The following is a 21,696-nucleotide window of genomic DNA, read 5'->3' as shown; positions in this document are numbered from 1 at the left end:
GTAGTAAAATGGGTTAACGCGGTTAACGCGGTTAACGCAGTTTTCCTTCGTCCCACTTTGAATCACTAGTTGGTTAACTCGGTCGGACTCGTCAAATGGGCAAACAAGGTAAGCTCATTCAGAAATATAAAACCTGAGTATTCACGGTTATGTGTGTATCTCTAAGTACATGTTTATGTGCTGATCTTTAAGTACTTGTTTATGTGTGTATCTCTAAGTACTTGTTTATGTGTGTATCTCTAAGTACTTGTTTATGTGTGTATCTCTAAGTACTTGTTTATGTGTGTATCTCTAAGTACATGTTTATGTGCTGATCTTTAAGTACTTGTTTATGTGTGTATCTCTAAGTACTTGTTTATGTGTGTATCTCTAAGTACTTGTTTATGTGTGTATCTCTAAGTACTTGATTATGTGTGTATCTCTAAGTACTTGTTTATGTGTGTATCTCTAAGTACATGTTTATGTGCTGATCTTTAAGTACTTGTCTATGTGTGTATCTCTAAGTACTTGTTTATGTGTGTATTTCTAAGTACTTGTTTGTGTGTGTATCTCTAAGTACTTGTTTGTGTGTGTATCTCTAAGTACTTGTTTATGTGTGTATCTCTAAGTACATGTTTATGTGCTGATCTTTAAGTAATTGTTCATGTGCTGATCTCTAAGTACTTGTTTATGTGTGTATCTCTAAGTACATGTTTATGTGCTGATCTTTAAGTACTTGTCTATGTGTGTATCTCTAAGTACTTGTTTATGTGTGTATCTCTAAGTACTTGTTTATGTGTGTATCTCTAAGTACTTGTTTGTGTGTGTATCTCTAAGTACTTGTTTATGTGTGTATCTCTAAGTACATGTTTATGTGCTGATCTTTAAGTAATTGTTCATGTGCTGATCTCTAAGTACTTGTTTATGTGTGTATCTCTAAGTACATGTTTATGTGCTGATCTTTAAGTACTTGTCTATGTGTGTATCTCTAAGTACTTGTTTATGTGTGTATCTCTAAGTACTTGTTTGTGTGTGTATCTCTAAGTACTTGTTTATGTGTGTATCTCTAAGTACATGTTTATGTGCTGATCTTTAAGTAATTGTTCATGTGCTGATCTCTAAGTACTTGTTTGTGTGTGTATCTCTAAGTACTTGTTTATGTGTGTATCTCTAAGTACTTGTTTATGTGTGTATCTCTAAGTACTTGTTTATGTGTGTATCTCTAAGTACATGTTTATGTGCTGATCTTTCAGTAATTGTTCATGTGCTGAGCTCTAAGTACTTGTTTATGTGTGTATCTCTAAGTACTTGTTTGTGTGTGTATCTCTAAGTACTTGTTTGTGTGTGTATCTCTAAGTACTTGTTTATGTGTGTATCTCTAAGTACTTGTTTGTGTGTGTATCTCTAAGTACTTGTTTATGTGTGTATCTCTAAGTACATGTTTATGTGCTGATCTTTCAGTAATTGTTCATGTGCTGATCTCTAAGTACTTGTTTATGTGTGTATCTCTAAGTACTTGTTTGTGTGTGTATCTCTAAGTACTTGTTTGTGTGTGTATCTCTAAGTACTTGTTTATGTGTGTATCTCTAAGTACATGTTTATGTGCTGATCTTCCAGTACTTGTTCATGTGCTGATCTCTAAGTACTTGTTTGTGTGTGTATCTCTCAGTACTTGTTTGTGTGTGTATCTCTAAGTACTTGTTTATGTGTGTATCTCTAAGTACATGTTTATGTGCTGATCTTTCAGTAATTGTTCATGTGCTGATCTCTAAGTACTTGTTTGTGTGTGTATCTCTCAGTACTTGTTTGTGTGTGTATCTCTCAGTACTTGTTCGTGTGCTGATCTCTCAGTACTTGTTTGTGTGTGTATCTCTCAGTACTTGTTCGTGTTCTGATCTCTCAGTACTTGTTTGTGTGTGTATCTCTCAGTACTTGTTTGTGTGTGTATCTCTCAGTACTTGTTTGTGTAAGGATAGCTAATATTAATATTGATATGCTCTCACGGCTTTGTGTTGGACGTTGGTGATCAGCACTCAACAGTTCCTCCTGCTTTCCAGATTTCCACTCGTTCCTTCGAGAGCTCCTGTGAAGCGTCCCAGTTCAGGATGAACAAGCTTCCCCGGGAAGATAAATCCGCTCCAAACAGGGTATGTTTGTTCAAAGTCTACTTGACAGGTACTTCATGTGTAATATCTCCAGAAACAAAATGTTATCAATAAGTTATCTGATCTGAGATATACTTCATATGGGCTCATGCCCCGCCTCTGGCCCGTTGACCCGGTAACGGACAATGAATGGATGAATGGTGGTTTGATCCTCAGGTCCTTCGTGTTCTTTTGCATGTGGGTCGATGGTTACTGCTCTTAATACGAATGTTTGTGTGAATAAGTGAAGGTTGTAAACTGCATTAAATGGCTGCGCATACAGTACAGCTAGAGAAGTACAGTCCATTTATTTGACTTGAATACATTAATAACACAATTTGTTTTATTGCACCTCACTTTTCTGAGTCGTACATCTGATTTTGCATTTTTATTGTAGCCTGTTGGACTACCTGTATTTCTACAGCAGCTCTACACTAACCACACAACTGTCTCTGCTGCGTCCTGTAAATTACATTCCCCACCTAGTCATGTGTCATTATTACCTCTGCTCAGGAGGTTCTATTTTTGGTGGCACTTGTCTGTTTGTCAGGCTGTCCATCTGTTTGTTTGTAGAATTATGGAAAAACTGGATGGACATTGATGAAAAAAACCCTTTCACAGTCATAAAGGGGTCCGATATACACTAAGCAAACAAAATGTCTTCTGGATCTGATTGAGAATGAGGTCAGAAAAAAAATACAATCTGAACATTGAAAAACCTATTTAAGTTAAAAACCCTGATTCACATTTTTATGGTTGGTGTATAAAGATACCAATAACAATACCAATAATGTGGATGGTGTGAATCCAATTACATTTCTTGTTGGATTCAGATGTTCTTTTTGAATGTCTTGTCTTTGTAAATATTCTTTCACAGTTATTCTTCATGAAATTTATGTCATTTGTGTTTGACTGTGTCTCAAATAGCTAAACCACTGGGTGGATCCATCCTTCGTCGACTTTCAAGGGGAAAGCCGTAGTCCGCTTAGGAGAAAGTGCAGCCAGGGTATATGTTTGGGGCTTGAGCCCAAGAGACTCGATAAGAAGAAAGGACAGGTTGGCACTCCAGCTACTCACAAGATCTACCTCCAGAGGAACCAGGATGAGCCCTGGGTGGACAGATACTCACCCTGTTCTCAGGTCAGCATCGCCACTGTTAACATTTGTTTTGGGGTCCATGAGTAGATTTACCTTTTGCCATTCGCTGAAGTTGAGGACTGTCAATCATGCTGAAGTCATCACATCATGACAGTGAAAACAGTAGGCCACAGAATGTAATGTTACTTTAACCAGGTAAAATGTTTGACAAATAGTTCTCATTTAAAAACATGACCTGACACAAAACAAACACAACGATTCATGTGTTTATATGTATCTTTGGGATCGACCAAGATTGTTTTTTTTGTGGCCGATACCAATTGTTTGTAGTCAAGGAGGCCGATAACCAATATTTGGAGCAGAAGTAAAAGTGAAAATATTCGCATCAAAATTTATAATAATACGAACTCGAACAAAAAAACAGTTTTCTCTCTGACAGACGATGCTTTGCTGTCAGTTTCTGCAGCTTCTCATGTGGCCCAAAGACACGCGCACACACACACACACAGCTCTCTAGCATTCCCTTAATGTGCTAGCCTACAATAAAGCTAACTGAATTTTGGGTTCTTATCAACCCAAAAGAGCACAATAAACCATCCAGTCAATCCTTTGTAGTTAGGGTCGGTCTGTAATCACGTCCTGAAACACGTCTGGGAGAAAATTGCCCTCTTGTGCACACATAAAAACTATTTGTAATCATGAAGGCTTTATTTTACTCTTCTCCCTCATCTACCATCTTGTCACACCAAGACAAACATCTTACAGATCTGGGATAGGGACCTTTAAGATGTTAAAATAAATACAGTTACAGAGAATGTGTTCCTGATTTTTTAAAATCTCACACTGTTATATGAAGGCAGCCGGCGATTCTAAAGTGTCCTTTATTTCCACTGAGCACTTGCCCCCCAAAATGTCTGTGCACGCCACTGGTGAGCTGCACGGTGGAGGTCTGCGCTCTTAGTGCTTTTCACGTTCTGAAGTGGAATCAGCAACTTTTTAGTTGGGGTTAACTAGATTTGTGTCTTGATCTGCACTTCTGATCTGCTGTAACATTTTTTAAGATGTTATTCTTGCTTGCTTTTAGGTATTTTATGTTATTCCTAAAATAATTTTAATTATCTACATTTTGAAATAAAATTTACATTTATTTCCCTAATCCAGTGCTTCTCAATTATTTTCTGTCGCGCCCCCCCTAGGAAGAAAAAAACATTTCGCGCCCCCCCCCCCCCGAAAAAAAACCACTCTTGTATCCTTATTAACATACAAAGAAATATGAAAAAGAAAGAAATATAGATCAACTTACAACAAAGAATAACTTTATTACCATTTTTTTTAGTCTGCAACAGAAAATGAGGAAGTTAGGTCTTTCTTCTTCTCCCACCGTAGATTGTTTACGACTGCTCTTCTTCTGCTAACACTCCCTGCGCGCACTCTGACAATCAGGGCGCCACTGCCAACTACTGGAGTGGATGTGCAATTACACTTTACTCTCATAAGGCAAAAAAACGGCACCCCCCCCTGACATCGGGGGGGCGCGCCCCACCATTTGAGAACCACTGCCCTAATCTGTTTATATTTTCCCTTTGATCTGCATTTATTTTTTGAACGGTGTCGTGCAAATAAAAGCAACTTCAGGCACGGGTCGTGCAGTTAGCAGGAGCTATTGTAGCATTGTGAGTTTCTCCCTTGTGCCGGTCCCAAGCCCGGATAAATGCAGAGGGTTGGGTCAGGAATGGCATCCTGCGTAAAAATTTGCCACAATTGGACATGCAGATAAACGTATATAAGAAAGGCATACCGGATCGGTCGAGGCCCGGGTTAACAACGACCGCCAGCAGTGCTGTTAACCTACGGGACACAAGGTACTACATCATGCACACTTCTCCAGAGGAATGGAGGAGAAGTGTTCTGGTGGCCGTTTTCAAGAAGAAGGGAGACAAACAGAGTTGTGGAAACTATAGAGGGATAAAGCTGATGAGTCATACAATGAAGTTATGGGAAACGTGGTTGAGGCTAGACTAAGAGCAGAAGTAAGTATCTGTGAGCAGCAGTATGGCTTTATGCTGAGGAAGAGTACCACAGATGCAACGTTAGCGTTGATGCTAGCAATGGAGAAGTACAGGGAAGGTCAGAAGAAGCTGCATCGTGTCTTTGTAGATCTAGAGAAAGCCTAGGACAGGGTGTCCAGAGAGGAACTGTGGTACTGCATGAGGTACTGTAGTACTGCATGAAGTATTGTAGTACTGCATGAGGAACTGTGGTACTGCATGAGGAAGTCTGGAGTGGCAGAGAAGTATTTCAGAGTAGTTCAGGACATGTAGGACAGCAGTGAAGTGTGCAGTAAGAGTAACAGGAGAGTTTATTGTAGAGGTGGGATGCACCAGGGATCAGCTCTGAGCCCCTTTTTGTTGCCATGGTGATGGATAGACTAACAGATGAGGTGAGACAGGAAGCTCCTCTGAATATGTTTGCAGATGACATTGTGATCTGCAGGTAGAGGAGAATCTAGAGAAGTGGAGGTCTGCTCTAGAAAAGAGAGGGATGAAGGTGAGCAGGAGTAAAACAGAGTACATGTGTGTACATGAGAAGGTCCCAGGGGGGACAGTGAAGCTACAAGGAAGAGACGTAAAGAAGGGAGAGGACTTCAGGTACCTCGGGTCAACAGAGCAGAGTGATGGAGAGAATGTGGAAAGGAGGTGAAGAATCGTGTGCAGGCAGGCTGGAACGGGGGGAGGAAAGTATCAGGTGTGCTCTGTGATAGGAGAGACCAGACTTTGATGGTTTGGACATGTCCAGAGGAGAGACAGGAACTATATCGGTAGAAGGATGCTGAGGACGGAACTGCCAGGGAACAGGACTAGAGGACGACCCAGGAGAAGAGACATGGACGTAGTGAGGGAGGACGTGAGAGTGGCTGGTGTTGGGGAGGACGATGCAAAGGACAGGGCTAGAGGACGACCCAGGAGAAGAGACATGGACGTAGTGAGGGAGGACATGAGAGTGGCTGGTGTTGGGGAGGACGATGCAAAGGACAGGGTGAAGTGGAGACGGTTAGGTTGCTGTGGCGACCCCTCACGGGACAAGAAGAACGTACAGCAGTAGTATCATGCAATTAAAAATATTATTAGGTGTTTGTGGTGTTTATTTATTGATGATGATGATGCTGATGGTTACTGTTATCATTATTATTGTGTGCGTCTATGTAGGCTGAGTTGGCTGTCCACAAGAAGAAGATAGAAGAAGTGGAGAACTGGATCAGAGTTCACTCAAACACACTGAAGGTACTTTCCCGTTCCAATAATTCATGATTTTAAAAACTTTGCATTGGCTCCAAACCATGTATCCGCATCATTGCAAATATATGTTTCCCCATTCCAACATTATCTTCTGCATGGCTTCACATCCAGCTGTGGACAAAGATAATGTCTCGAGCAAATCTTGTTGCTTGACTGTCGTCAATGTCTCCGGTACTGTTGAAAATGTTGCCTCTCTTTGACGACAGGGTGGCATCTTACTACTGACCGGACCTTCAGGCTGTGGAAAGACCACCACAGTCCAGATACTGTCAGAGGAACTAGGCCTCAGAGTCCAACAGTGGACCAACCCCATCAACCAGGAGCCCCACTTCAGCAGTCAGGATGGTGAGGACAAATTCTGACTGTCCTAATATGAACGAGAAAAGCACTGTGAAGACCTCCCCCAAGCAGCTCGTTCCCCTCCTAACTGGATCTACACCGTCCACATGGTGATCTGGATCAGCACCAGAAGGTTCTAGATCAGGGGTGTCAAAGTCAAGTGGACAGAGGACCAAATAAAACATGTAGCTACAGCCGAGGGCCGGTCTGATCGAATGCTCTTTGCGCTTTTTTGAACAGACCCTGTTGAGATTTGAGGCCTCGTTTTAGTTCCTCAACCTTCCCATATTCTTCTTTTTGTCCGTGTTTCGTTTCATAATGTCTCAGATTATACTCTTTCAGTACCCCACACTTCCTCCACACAGAAGACACGCAGGTTCTCCAGCTCCCTCCATGAACATGGACTCCGACCCCCACCTTGAAACCCCCGGTTCTCTGTGTCCACCTTCCGTTCTGCCATTTTTGATGTGTATCTGAAAGTTAGCTTTACTGTTATGCTAACGACTGCTGCGCTAATAAATATTGAAATGAAGCGTCACTGTTGCATTGTGGGAAATGTAGTATTGGTGCGTGTAAAATATCTGCGGGCTGCGGGCCGGTTCTAATAATAAATCAATATCATCCCAGCGGCCGTAGAAAACCTTCTCGCGGGCCTGATGTGGCCCCCGGGCCTTGACTTTGACATATGTGTTCTAGATTGTTCTTGGTATCTTTATACACCAACATGAAAAGTCAAAGTGAATCAGAGTTGATTTTTTAATCCGTAAATGGAGTTTTCAGTGTTAAAATTAAATATATTTTCCTGTCGTCATTCTGAATCTGATCCAGACGACATTCCGTGGTGAGATAGAGATCCCCAACCTCTACACGACTGTCAAATTCCATAAACATTGGTCAATAATCAACCGAGATATTGAGGAACAAATTTTGAATATCCATTGATTGCAATGTTACTGAACAATTCAAAATGATCCATAATCCAGCATCTCTTCTGGATCAGCACCAAAATGTAATCATCTGGAAATTCCTGGTAATTTCATCCAAATCTGTCCAGAATCGTTTGAGTTAACTTGCTAAAGGTTAGACAGACGGACGGACAGACGGACGGACAGACAAACGCCAGCGATGACACAACCTCTGTCTCGGTAATTGGAACTTGCTGAAAAGCTGCCTCGTGTCATTAGACTAAAACATTTTTGTTGAGTGTTTCAAAGACGACTTGGTACTGATCTGACGGACATGTTTTATTTATTTTTTCTTTCCCTTTTTTCAGGAGGATGGATGGATAATGGCTTTTGCTGCAGCAGCCAGATTTCTCAGTTTCGAGATTTCTTGCTCAGAGCCTATAAATATAACTGTCTGAAGATGGTGGGTGATGGAGCAACCGCAGAAAAGAAGTTCATTTTGGTAGAGGTATGTCTTGCACCTTCAGCATTTGTGTTTTTTTGTGCGTATAAATTAATCCCTTACAATTCCTATACTCAAGGAAAACTCAAACACTTTAGGAAAATGCATTCATGCATTAAAAGGTGAACACACTCTCTCTCTCTCTCTCACACACACACACACACACACACACACTACTTTTGTATGTCAATAACTGTTTCTTTCATGTGTTTGACTGCAGTTCTGCTCGTTTCTTCCAGTTTCTGCTTGCTTGTTTCAGCATTTTGTTGAGAATAATAATAATCCAAGAATAATATGCTCAGATCCTAAAAAGTGTACATTGATGTATAATGTCTATTTATTCACATATTTGATGATGAAGATATTTATTAGATAGAATGTTAGAGCAGTACAAGTACAGTCAACAATAGCATGCATTACAGTACAAGTACAGTCAAACATCCTGTCTCAGAGGAGCATTTCTAAAAAGCCCTTGCGGTCTTGTTTCCGTTGAAAGTCCTTCGTACATAAATCATCGACATTTAACAATACAAATAAAACTAATATTCAATTACTCAATTGATGCAAAATAACAATAAATTAAAAAGACACATAATATGTACAACGTAGGTGGACAAAAGGGGGGGGGGGGGGGGGGGGGGGTTGATCCGGAGAGAGTCGTGATGACTATCTCCGTTTCTGTCCCCCTGAAAGGTGTATTTTTAGGGCCGTTTTGAAGGAGGCCAAAGAGGTGCATGTTTTGAGGGCAGGAGTCAAACAGTTCCACCCTTGGGGGGCAGTATTGTAAAAAGATGATTTACCCATGTTAGTCCTATAGGAGGGGGTAATCAGGTTGTTGTTTGAGCTCCCTCTAGTGTTGTGGCTGTGGGTGTCACTAAATCTGTGGAGGTGTTTATTCAGGTATGCAGGGATTGAGGGGACTGAGGGCAGAGCTGCATTGACTATTTTAAATGCCAATCCCATTTTGAGTTGTTTAACCCTGTCTTCTACCCTGAGCCATTTTAGGCTAGCAAAATGTCCAGGAAGAAGGTGGGTCATGGGCCCCAGATTGAGGAGTAGCCGAATCAGTTTGTTTTGGGAAGTTTGGAGCCTGGTTTTCAGGGACATTTCAGTCCAGTATTGTTTAGGAAGAGGGCAGGAAATTGAAACATCAGTATTCTTCGCTTCAGATTGACTATATCCTAGTTTGTTGTTACCTTCCTGGATTATGTTGTTTGCTTAACAGATGTTCTGAAGAAACATTGTTGGATTTTCCAAGCCAGTCTCCAGATTGATGAGATTCAGATTCAGAATACAGTAGTACAGTTCATGCGGTTCATCTTCCGCGACTTCGCTGCTTCGCGGAGTTTTAATGCAATTTTTCAGATTTTATTTTTTGCACTTGAACGCGCCTTGAAACGGCGCAAGGAGGAACTGTGAAATACGCGCGAGTCGCTATTAATAACTTCTCATGTGTTCAACCTTGTAGGTTGATCATTAAAATTAAATTTGTTACTTCTAAAAGCTGTCATGTTTATTTGTTAAGCGTTTGTTTAATAGCGCTCTTATTCTCTGTGTAAAAAGAGGCTTTTATTTTGTAGGAGCAGAAACGTCACGTCCCTTTTGGGTTTTGTTTCTTCCTGTTGATACATGTAGCCGCTGCCGTTCCGCTGTGCTAAGCTATCCAATAAAGCAGCATGAGAGGCTAAAGACAGCACGAGTAGAATATATGGATAATTTTATTGAAGTTGTGAAATAATGTTACCCATGAAAATCCAAATTTATTTAGTTCCCATTTTAGGTTATATTTGGTTTGAATATAATGCAGTAGTATCTGTCCGGGTCCCATCTGGGACCCTTGGATTGATTTTTCCAGCTGTTTCGTGGACTGTTCTCATTGACCAGCTACTGTTATTTCAAACACCACTCTGAAAACATTTTCATGTTGATACACTGTGTGGCCATCTCTTCCAACATGATCTGAGGTAGAAAACTGCTTGGTTTATATTAACTTGGACACTACCCTGACTTAAAACGTACATCTTTCTCTCTCCAGGATTTCCCAAACCAGTTTTATAGACAGCCTGGAAGCCTGCACGATATCCTGAGGTAAGCTAATATCTTTCTGATTTCTATATACACAAGTCTCAGAAACGTAACTGTGTTTATTTGAGCAATGTGTTTCTTAACCCGGTAGCAGTATTTGGTGAACCTGCTAAGTCTTTCTGCAGCACAGAGTGGCTTGAATATGTAGTGTTCATTGATACTGTTCACCTCTACATGTATTGTTCTGTCGTATCACCGGCTTTTCATTTGTCTGCTGTGTATCATTTCAGGCGCTTTGTGAAGTCCTGTCGATGTCCTCTGGTGTTTATAGTGTCAGACAGTTTGAGTGGAGACAGCAGATCTCGCTTCCTTTTCCCCAGAGATATCCAGGATGAGTTGAACATCAGCAGCATCAGGTTCCAAACTAGACCCCACAGAGCCCTGTTGGATAGATTTCATCCCAATGGGCTGGGCAGGAACTGTTCTAATGTCGTGGCTCTTATTCTGTGATGTGTTGAACTCCATATGACTGATTATTGACTGATTATTGGACACACTGATGACAGTCTAAACAATTTATTGGCTTCACTAGCTAATAACTATAACCATGATCACTAATGATAAACAGGACATTAGAATTTGACGTTAAGCAATACAATAAATACTTTAATTAGATAAAGCGACTTTATGAAATACAGAGAAAATCATGTTTTTGTGCTACATTAACAATATGATTTCAGTCATTTTTAATATTATTTTAGTATTATTATATTATAATTATTTTTAGTATATTATATTATTTATATTGCATACTATTACCATATGTTCGGGGCTATAAATATCTCCAGAGTAATAGTCACAGCCAATCTTTGGAAAATAAACTGAGTTACAGTCTGGAAAATATGGTGATTTGGTAATTCACCCTCATTTAATCAACAGGTGGCATTTTACAGCTGATCAGCAGAGCTCCACCGATTTTACTTCAAATTGATAAATTCTGGGACTCGTCTAGAAAAAATGTGGGTGGTTGGGGGGCGATTCACAAATTCATGAACACATCAATTGAAGCAGCCTCCAGTGCTAAGGTGAGAGACTTAGACTGAGGGAAATAATTAAAGAGGAATGCAGTGCAGATGTTGGCAGAGAAGAGGAAGTTGTCAGACAAGAAGTAATTGTCAACAGGAAATATTGTAAATACGAATATAGCAAGAAAACCGTTCTTGAACTGGAGAGCCTTGTCAGAAGTACATTTCAAAATGGTAAGTCAAGATTTCATTAAATATGTTGTCTTATATGTATTTTATTGAATTTAGCTCTAAATCGGTGATAAATTACTACGCACCCACCATTGGTTCAACATTAATAAGTTGAGTTAATATTTTCCTCTTGCATTCCTATTAATCACAGCCTTGGTTGGTACATAAAATGCACATGAGAGGCACGCCTTGCAAACACTCATGAATGACATCAAAACTGGGATTTGAGTCAGTGACTAATTGATAAACTACATGTTTGAGACAGAAAGTGCAAAAACCTCATTAAATCTGGCCCAAATTATTGAAAGGCACATATGTGGAGAATCTGGAAAATTGAGGAACACATTTCTTTACAACTAAATTCTAACATAGTGTATCTTTTATTTACAACAGTAGCAGACAGAACCATCCCAATTCATATTGTTTTTTATTCACAGAAACCCACTTAATCACTGCTATTATCCAATAATTAATAACTGCTGAGTCTTGCATCAACACAGTCTTTATTATGACGCTCTTGGAATCGAATTTAAAAATTTTCTCTTCTGTATTTCACAACAATTGTAGTAGCAAAACATATCTGATGTACTTATATTTAATCAACCCATTATATCCAAAGCATAAAGACAGTCGACAGAGAAGCATAAAGATTTGACGCTTCAGCTTCAGCCCGTTCTTTTTTGAGTGCCTTGGGTACTTGAAGTTTTGCGAGAGAGACTATGCGTGTGTTGTGCACTTGGACACAATAACTGAATGTCCAGGCGGGCATGGGTGAATTTTATATACCTTTAATCTGGTTCTTCGTGAATATAAAACTACGGTGCGGAGCTCGATGTGGCTGCGTCATGCAGCAGCTCTTCGTCTCCTCATTCTTCCGTACACTCGTGCACTCTAAGGACCCCTAAAGCTGCCCCCAACACGCCTACATGAGCCTTGCTCATCTAACCACTGTATCTGAATATTTCACATTATACAGCTGAACAATATTACATACCGCAAAATAACTAAAAATTAAATATGAGAATGGGGGGGGCGTGTCCATTACATGCTAAACATCATGGGTCCCACACATAGTACAATTAAACAGAGCTTTAATTGGGGGTGGGCACAGGGAGGGGTAGCTTTGCTTTTCAGAACAGTGCAGCACAGAGACTCTGAAACACAAATATTTGACACGCACGAAAAAATCGAATCTAATGAAAACTGCAAAATGTTGTAGATAGCTTAGCTTTTAATTGTGCATAAAAAAAATTCCCTACATCAGCAGATTGTTTATTTATTTATATTCATTATATATTTACTTAAATATTTTTTGCTGTCTGTGATACACATTGTATTTGTCTTTTGAACCGCTTTATAATGAAACTGATTCAATTGAATCAGCATAAGAAAACAATTATTGTTATACATAAAGTCATCAACAGTTTGTTGATCTATATCCATTCATTATCCCAAACTGAATATTATTATGCTGGCATTAAGGCCTAAATATTTGTTTGTGTTCTTTGCTTCCAGTTTTAACCCAGTGGCTCCAACCACAATGATGAAGGTCTTAACTCGAATTTCAACTCTGGAGGCAGAAAAGGTTGAAGGAAACGCTGTATTTGGTAAAACATTAGTTTCTGTCTTTTCTGTTACATATTTCCTATAATTCCAAGCAGAGTTGCGGGAAGATGCTCGTGCCAAACCAAGCAGTGCTGGAGAAGCTGTGTTCAGGAAGCTCAGGAGATATTCGCAGTGCCATCAACAGCCTCCAGTTTTCCTCTTTCCCAGGTCAGAAGGGATTTCATCCACCATACCAGAGCGACCACATCTGCTGAAAATCCTTTCTGTTTCTGTAACAACCTCATTGCCCTTTAGACACATCTGTAGAAAAGGGGCGATGGAGAATAAGAAAGGACAGACCTGTGATGTCACTGGGCAAAGGCGCCGCAAGAAAAAGCCATATGAAGAAGTCGTATAAGACGAAGGAGCAGGATGAGGAACAGGCTGTAGGAGGGAAAGATGTTCCTCTCTTCCTGTTCAGAGCGCTGGGAAAGATCCTGCACTGCAAACGTGAGTCATGCTTCCAGCATCCATAAAGCGCCTCTGTGTTACTGCAATGGGAAGACCCAACAGAATGTGGACCTGAGGGTCCTGTTGTTGTTACACAGTGATGATTATTGTTGTGTCTATTGAAGGCACTATCGGTGATAGTATTGAGACGTAACGAACACGCAGCTTTTATTGTTTCTTTCATGATAGTTGCAGGATAGCTTTGTATACATGACATTCCTTTAATGGGTGTAAATCTGTCGCATGCTTGTCATTAACAGGAGGGACTCTCGGAAGCTCTGAATCAGCTGAATGTGATCCAGAACAACGATTACCATCTCATCTGTCCCATCAGCAGAGAAAAGCATTACTAGTGAACCCTGAGGTAGAGATGTGCTTTTTGTAGACTGCTAAAATGAACTTTGAGCATTCAGAATTCATCGGGGCATGTCTTTTTGTTCAGGTGGTTGTTGAGCGGTCACACATCCCTGGAGAATTATTCAACCTGTACCTCCATCAAAACTACCTCGACTTCTTCTCTGGTGTAGATGATGTGGACCAAGCCAGCAAATATCTGTCGGATGCTGACCTTCTCACTGCAGATTGGCTGGTCAGTGTACAGGTGCATCTATGAGGGCTTTTCTCATACATGGTTATAGCAGGCTTGCCGAAAATTAAATATCAAGATGACATTTTTTTCTCTAACATGGTTAAACACCACTTACTAATTTCAAGTCAAATGAACTACAAACGTATTCAAATACTACTACTACTACTGTATTGTCTTCTTGTCCCGTGAGGGGTCGCCACAGCAACACAACCTTCTCCACTTCACCCTGTCCTTTGCATCGTCCTCCCCAACACCAGCCACTCTCATGTCCTCCCTCACTACGTCCACGTCTCTTCTCTTGGGTCGTCCTCTAGTCCTGTCCTTTGCATCGTCCTCCCCAACACCAGCCACTCTCATGTCCTCCCTCACTACGTCCACGTCTCTTCTCCTGGGTCGTTCTCTAGTCCTGTCCTTTGCATCGTCCTCCAACACCAGCCACTCTCATGTCCTCCCTCACTACGTCCATGTCTCTTCTCCTGGGTCGTCCTCTAGTCCTGTCCTTTGCATCGTCCTCCCCAACACCAGCCACTCTCATGTCCTCCCTCACTACGTCCATGTCTCTTCTCCTGGGTCGTCCTCTAGTCCTGTTCCCTGGCAGTTCCATCCTCAGCATCCTTCTACCGATATAGTCCCTGTCTCTCCTCTGGACATGTCCAAACCATCAAAGTCTGGTCTCTCTGACCTTGTCTCCTAAACATCTAACCTTCACTGTCCCTCTTATTGTCTCATTTCTAATCCAACCCGGTCACTCCCACTTAGTGTCTTCATCTCCGCCTCCTGTCTTTTCCTCAGAGCCGCCAAATGTTCGAGTCTCTTCTAGAAATTAAAGCCGCAAGCGGCATCGTAGGCCCTCGCCGGCTGACAGGCCGATGAGCTGACCAGCCGACGCACGCCGCTTTTGTCCTCAGTGCTTCACAAGTGTTTAGATTTGAGCTGCATTCGTCGCCCACAGTTCAGTCACAACTGTAATGGGATAATATGGGACATTTTGGCCATCGCCATGGCAACAGCGTAAAAAATGCAGCCTGGGTGTCATTGACCTTTTCGCCCGGCAATGTGTGTGAGAATGTATGTGACAAATTTGATACGTTTTATGCTAATATGTCATTTTCAGAACATTGGTGATTGTTTTGTGTTGCACTCATTTGATTAACATGGGGAATGCCGGCCATTGCCACGGCAACACGGTAAATATAACGACGTGGTTATGATTTACTTTTCCGACCGGCATGCGGGTCAGATTGTATGTGGCAAACTTGGGACGTTTTCATGGTAATATGTCTTTTTAAATATTGTAGCGAGGTTAAGGAGAGGAACCACACCGGAAACGAGCTTGTGTCAGCAGGTGCTTTTACTGTGACGCAGGATGACTTGACTACCCTAACCCTAACCCACATTCAATGCAACACCCCTCTCACTCATGGTGCCAAAAGCACAACCCAGTCACTCCCATGATGCATTGCGCCTCACACACAGTGACCGGCCCCCATGATCGCTACATAGCCCCCACCTGAGGGGTCAGACCTCCCCGGCGACCCCATCACCCAACACAAAGTCCCTTAAATACCCCGGCTGGCAGCGGCGGCTGCCAGCCGGACCCCGAAACGGGCGAACATCTCCTCCACCAGCCTTTCTGTGTTCGTAGCCGCGGTCTGGTCTGGGACCGCATACGCCTCTGGCCACTTTGCAGGAGCCGTGCCAGGCGGGGAGTCACAGGGGCCGGCGCACGGACTACCGCCACCACTCGCCTCACCAGCATCTGGGGCGAGGGGTCGGTACGGTGAGAGTCTGTCCTGGTGCAGCACCACCATGCGTCCCTTGCCGGACATCCGCACCCGATACACCACCTCAGACAATCGGTCTATGATGTCACAGGGGCCTTGCCAGTGGCTGCGAAGCTTCGGAGAAATCCCCTTTTTGCGGACAGGGCAGTAGACCCACACCTTGTCCCCTGGCATGAAGGCCCGTCCTCTGCAACGGACGTCGTAGCCCCTCTTCTGCCGAACGCCAGAGTTTGCCTGGGCCTGGCGGGTGTAGTCGTGTACTACCAGCAGGCGCTCTCTCAGCCTGCGAAAATAGTCCATCTCCTTCCCCCCAGGGATTTCCGGCTCTGGCGGGGCACCAAACACCAAGTCCACCGGTGTCCGGAGCTCTCTCCCAATCATAAGAGCGGCAGGCGTGCACTGGCTGGACTCCTGAACAGCAGACCGATAGGACCACAGGACCAAGTGACGGTCCCAGTCTTTCTGGTGTTGACTGGAGAGGATGGCAAGCTGGGTGGCCAGGGTGCGGTTAAACCGCTCCACCAGCCCATCACTTTGCAGGTGGAGCGGAGTTGTTCTGGTCTTACTCAGCCCCAGCCGTCGGCAGACCTCCCCAAAGACCTGGGACTCGAAGTTCCGTCCCTGGTCACTGTGGAGCTCGTTGGGGACCCCGAAACGGGCGAACATCTCCTCCACCAGCTTTCTGCGGTCGTAGCCGCGGTCTGGTCTGGGACCGCATACGCCTCTGGCCACTTTGTGAAGTAGTCCATGGCCACCAGAACATAGCGGTTGCCAGAGTTGGTGACTGGAAAGGGCCCCAGGATGTCCACTCCAACCCTCTCCATCGGGGCCCCCACCGATGGAGAGCAGGGCATGCTGTAGCAGGGCATGGGAGCGCTGGGTCGGTCCCTTCTGGGCCGTGCAGGCATCACAGCAGTGGACATGTAACTCCACCTCCCGCCGACAATCCGGCCAGTAGAATCGCCTCCTGAGGCGGTTGAGGGTCTTGGCATTCCCGTAGTGCCCTGCCCCCACCGAACCGTAGACCACCTGGAGAACTTGGGGCCGTAGGGCCCTTGGCACCAGCAGCTGCAGGAGGTCGTACCCTCGTCCTGGCGTTTGCCACCTCCGGTATATCACTCCGTCACGGACCACGAAGTTGCCCCACTGAGAGTGGTAAGCCTTCACTTCAGGCCCCAGGACAGACACCTCGGCCCACTCAGGACGGCGTCCCACCTCCAGCCAGCCCCCCACCAATGCAAGAGTCACATCAGCCTCCTGCTGCTGCTTCAGCTGCTCAGTGGTCAGCGGGAGCCATCCTTCTCCATCGTTGGAGGGGCTGGCGCTGGCCACGCTGAGTGTCATCTGGCTCCGTTCCTCCTGCCGCCGGCAGTAGCGACACTCTACCGCTGCACATGGACGCCGGGAGAGCGCATCAGCGTTGCCGTGAAGTCGCCCCCCCGATGCTGGATGTCGAAGTCATATCCCTGGAGGACCTCCAGCCAGTGGGCCACCTGGTCTTCAGGGTTCTTAAAGTTTAGAAGCCAGGTGAGCGATGCGTGGTCAGCACGGAGCAGGAAGTGGCTCCCAAGCAGATACGGCCGGAACTGCCGCAGGGCCAGGACCACTGCCAGTAGTTCCCGACGGGTGACGCAGTAGTTCTTCTCTGCTCTGCTCAGCGCTCGACTGAAGTAGGCCACCACACGCTCTCCTTCTTCCCCCTGCTGGGAGAGGACAACCCCGACGCCGACGTTGCTAGCGTCCGTGTCCACAATAAAGGGCAGCTGAGCATTGGGGTACGCCAACACTGGGGTTTCAGTGAGAGTTCTCTTGAGTTGGGCAAAGGCAGCTGCGCATTTGTCGTCCCAGTTGAACGGCTGGCCCTTGTTGGTGAGGCGGTGCAGTGGGTCGGCAATGTTGGCAAAGCCCTGGACGAACCGCCGGTAATATGAAGCCAGTCCCAGGAAGCTCCGCAGCTCGTCGACATTGGCTGGGGTTGGCCATTCTCGAACTGCAGCCACCTTCGCCGGGTTAGCAGCCACACCACGAGCGCTAACCACATGGCCCAAGAACTCCGTCTCCCTGGACAGCAGATGACATTTGGCAGGGTTCAGTCGCAACCCGGCCTGGCGAATGGCAGCAAAAACCTCACCCAGGTTTGCCGGGGCTCCGACGAAGTCAGTGGCATGCACCAGCAGGTCATCAAGGTACACCACACAACGACTCCGCGGCACATCGACCAGCACCCTCTCCATCAGCCGCTCAAACGTAGCTGGTGCGTTGCAGAGTCCAAACGGCATGACACGGAACTGCCATAGCCCCTGGCCGATGGTAAAGGCAGTCTTTGGTCTTGCTTCGGGGGCCAGCTCCACCTGCCAATAGCCACTGCGGAGATCAAGGGAACTGAACCAGCTGGACCCAGCGATGTAGTCGAGGGCGTCCTCGATGCGAGGGAGTGGGTAGGAGTCTTTCTTGGTGACTGCATTGAGGCGCCGGTAGTCTACGCAGAACCGCCAGGAGCCGTTCTTCTTCCTCACCAAGACAACCGGGGCCGCCCATGGACTATTTGACGGCTCGATCACACCAGCAGCAAGCATCTCACGGACCATTTCCTCTGCCGTCTGCCGTCTAGAAAGGGCCAGCCGATGAGGTCGTAGGCGAATGGGTTGAACATCACCCGTCTCAATGGTGTGCTGGAGCAGGCCAGTCTGCTTACAGTCCTTATCTTTGGCAGCAAAAATGTCTTTGTAGCCATCAAGGAGGTGTTTCAGCTGCTGGTGCTGCTGGGGAGTTAGGCCATCGCTGCTGCGTAGCCATAGCTGGTATATGGCCTCGGTTGTCTGGGGCGACAGTTGACTCTGTGGTCAGTTCTGGGGCAGGTTGGGGTTGTGCCAGGCTGCTGGGCCGCCGTTGAACTGCAGCTGATTGGTGGCGCCTCCTCGGTCGGTTCCCACTTTCTCGGCCAGCCTGGAGCCAGACCGATGATACACTGGTCCTGGATGTTGGCGAGACAGAACTCATGGATCACCTCCTGGCCTCCGACCCTCACTGTCAGCCGCCTGCTCCCCCTATGACAACTGTTTCCCCTGTCACTGTCATCAGCTTGGTGTCGGTTGGCATCCACGCAGTGGAAGGTAAGGCGAGAGTGTCGGTGCCTATCAGGGAGATGGTGGACCCTGTGTCGGCGGCGAGGTGAACATGCTGGCGCAGTCTTTCAGGTGTGAGCCCCCGCAGGAAGGTGTGGAGGGCCAGTTCCCCCTGAGCAGCTGTATCAAAATGTGGATAGCCACTGCCGCGTAATGCAGCTGTTTCGTGCCCCTTCACAGCACGGGAAATACGCCGCGCTCAAACAGCTCCTGCTTTGGAGATCCAGTCTGGCCGCCGCGGAGAGAGCGGACAAACTCCTGTCTCTGCCCGGATTGGGTGACCTCGACTTCATGGACAATATGCTGTCATTGTTGGCCTCGGATTAAGGCGGCTTCATTTTCCCGCAAATTTTCCTGCGCCAGCTTCCGCCTCCTGTGCACGCAGCCCTGGCCAATTCCCTGTGCTTGGCCGCTAACGATCTCCGGGGTTTGGCTGAAGAAGCGGATCGAATCCTGCTGACGTCCAGACGTCCCACCGGGCAGTGGTTGGCGTCAACTTCCCTGCAGCCGACAGCAGAGGACGCGGACCCGGCCATGGTGGCTGGAGTCTCCGTGCGTAAATAGCGCAGAGGTGACCTGTGTTTTTTCCACCAGCGTTTTGGCTGCAAGGCTCGGCATTGTGTCCTTCCGTGCACGTTTGAGGCGCCGGGAAACGCCAAAGTCAGCGCTCAGTGGCAGCTGTGAGCGCTGGTGAGCAGAAAGAGCTGCTGTTTGTGAAAGACTCCCTATTAGGACGCCGTTTTCTGGTGGACTCCGGCTCTCAGAAGAGCATCCTGACTTGGACCTGTCAGCCCGCGGCAGCAGGCCGCAATTGAGTGCTGCCAACGGATCCACTATTGGGACATTTGGGACCAGGTCTGCATCTGTCTGTTTCCATTGAAGCAGTTTTGAGTGGGACTTCGTTATAGCCTCCACGACTGTTCCTATCATCTGTGCAGATTTTCTATGTGCAAATGGTTTACTGGTTGATGTTGCTAATAGACGATTGATTGATGCTGTGTCTTTTACAACTTTTCCATGTCTGACAGGGGGATCTGGGCCGCTGATGCATGCAAGTTTTTAAATGTCGGGCGATGCGTTTCTGCGGTTACTGGCAGATTTTCTACCTTTTCTACCGCGGTTGCTAAGCATGGGGTAGAGCACTTCATTCCCACTGTAGGTCCACCGCTTTTTGCACATGCACGGCGCCTTGACACTGTCAAATTGACTTCAGCGAGGGAAGAGTTTTCTACTATGTAGCGTCTGGGCGTAGTGAGGCGTTCGAACAGACCTTGGGCTTCACCGCTCCACATGGTACCCGAAGCGGATGGGTTGTGGCGGCCGTGCCTTAAACAATATTACCGCACATGACCGCTATCCCATTCCGCATATCCAGGATTTTTCCGTTCGCCTGACAGAAACAACGGTTTTCTCAAAGGTAGACCTGGTGCGCGGTTATCACCAGGTTCCGGTACGTCCAGAGGATGTGCCCAAGACCGCAGTTATTGCTCCGTTCGGGCTTTTTGAGTTCATGCGCATGCCTTTTGGCATTTCAGAGACTCGTGGACTCAGTGTTGCGTGACCTGCCGTTTGTTTTTGTTTACCTTGATGACATTTTAGTGGCCAGCGGAGGAGCACCTGTTGCATCTTAGACAGGTTTTTCTGCGCCTTGACGAGCATGGCTTAATAGTAAACCCAGCTAAGTGCCAATTCGGACTGCCGGTGATGGATTTCTTGGGCCACCACATTTCATCGCAGGGCGCAGTTCCGTTGCCTTCTAAGGTGCAGGCGGTGGCAGATTTTCCACGCCCAGTCTCTGTTAAAGGCTTACAGGAGTTTCTGGGCATGGTGAATTTTTACAACCGTTTCCTCCCTCGCGCAGCTCATCTCCTGCAGCCATCCTACGATGCTTTGAGGTTAAAGAAGGCTAAGGACCAGGTAGACTGGAATCCAGAACGGTGCAAGGCCTTTGATGGGGCTAAATCTGCCCTGGCTAACGCAGCATTACTTGCACACCCTTCAGCCACAGCATCCATTGCTCTGACGACCGACGCCTCGGGCGTGGCTGTGGGCGCCGTGGTTGAGCAGCATGTGGCTGGTGCATGGCAGCCCTTGGTGTTTTTTAGCCGTAAACTGCGAGAAAACGAGCGCAAGTACAGTAGTCCCTCATTTTCCGCGGGGGTTACGTTCTAAAAATAACCCACAATCTGTGAAATCTGCAATGTAGTCATCTTTATTTTATTTTAATTATTGTACATGTACATAAATGTTTTAAGGCTGTAAAACCCCTCACCACACACTTTATACACGTTTAACAGGCAGGCATTAATCTAAATAGATTGTTTCAGTATTATAGAATGAAACCAAAGATCAAAACCTTTTCAGAACTAAACATTTGTTTGAGAAATATAAATATATAGTACGTACAGTAAACGTTTTCCTGTTAATAATGTTAAGGCGTGCAGGTCGAGGAAAGAGCCGCTTGGAGTGCAGAAGAACAAATATTCTACTCGTGCTGTCTTTAGCCTCTCATGCTGCTTTATTGGATAGCTTAGCACAGCGGAACGGCAGCGGCTACATAAATCAACAGGAAGAAACAAAACCCAAAAGGGACGTCAAA

The 21,696-nt window shown here is 45.5% G+C and overlaps 1 protein-coding gene across 1 annotated transcript in view; it reads left to right on the top strand.

Annotated features, from left to right (window-relative positions):
* Nucleotides 1–17: 17 nt before the first annotated feature.
* The window catches only part of rad17 (RAD17 checkpoint clamp loader component), a 54,964-nt gene continuing 33,285 nt past the window's right edge, over nt 18–21,696 (top strand). Inside the window, exons 1-13 of the mRNA XM_068761082.1 lie at nt 18–108; nt 2,037–2,126; nt 3,051–3,263; nt 6,428–6,502; nt 6,724–6,862; nt 8,130–8,269; nt 10,299–10,351; nt 10,579–10,704; nt 13,060–13,129; nt 13,206–13,317; nt 13,405–13,599; nt 13,860–13,963; nt 14,042–14,188. Of these exons, the coding sequence (XP_068617183.1) occupies nt 2,085–2,126; nt 3,051–3,263; nt 6,428–6,502; nt 6,724–6,862; nt 8,130–8,269; nt 10,299–10,351; nt 10,579–10,704; nt 13,060–13,129; nt 13,206–13,317; nt 13,405–13,599; nt 13,860–13,963; nt 14,042–14,188 (1,416 nt within the window). The 5' untranslated portion in view covers nt 18–108; nt 2,037–2,084. The remainder of the gene's footprint in view (nt 109–2,036; nt 2,127–3,050; nt 3,264–6,427; nt 6,503–6,723; nt 6,863–8,129; nt 8,270–10,298; nt 10,352–10,578; nt 10,705–13,059; nt 13,130–13,205; nt 13,318–13,404; nt 13,600–13,859; nt 13,964–14,041; nt 14,189–21,696) is intronic.

This window comes from Brachionichthys hirsutus, chromosome 4 (genome assembly GCF_040956055.1).
Source record: "Brachionichthys hirsutus isolate HB-005 chromosome 4, CSIRO-AGI_Bhir_v1, whole genome shotgun sequence".
In the NCBI taxonomy this organism is placed as follows: domain Eukaryota; kingdom Metazoa; phylum Chordata; class Actinopteri; order Lophiiformes; family Brachionichthyidae; genus Brachionichthys; species Brachionichthys hirsutus.
The sequence above is the reverse complement of the archived record's forward strand: the minus strand, read 5'-3'. Positions and strand labels throughout refer to the sequence as shown.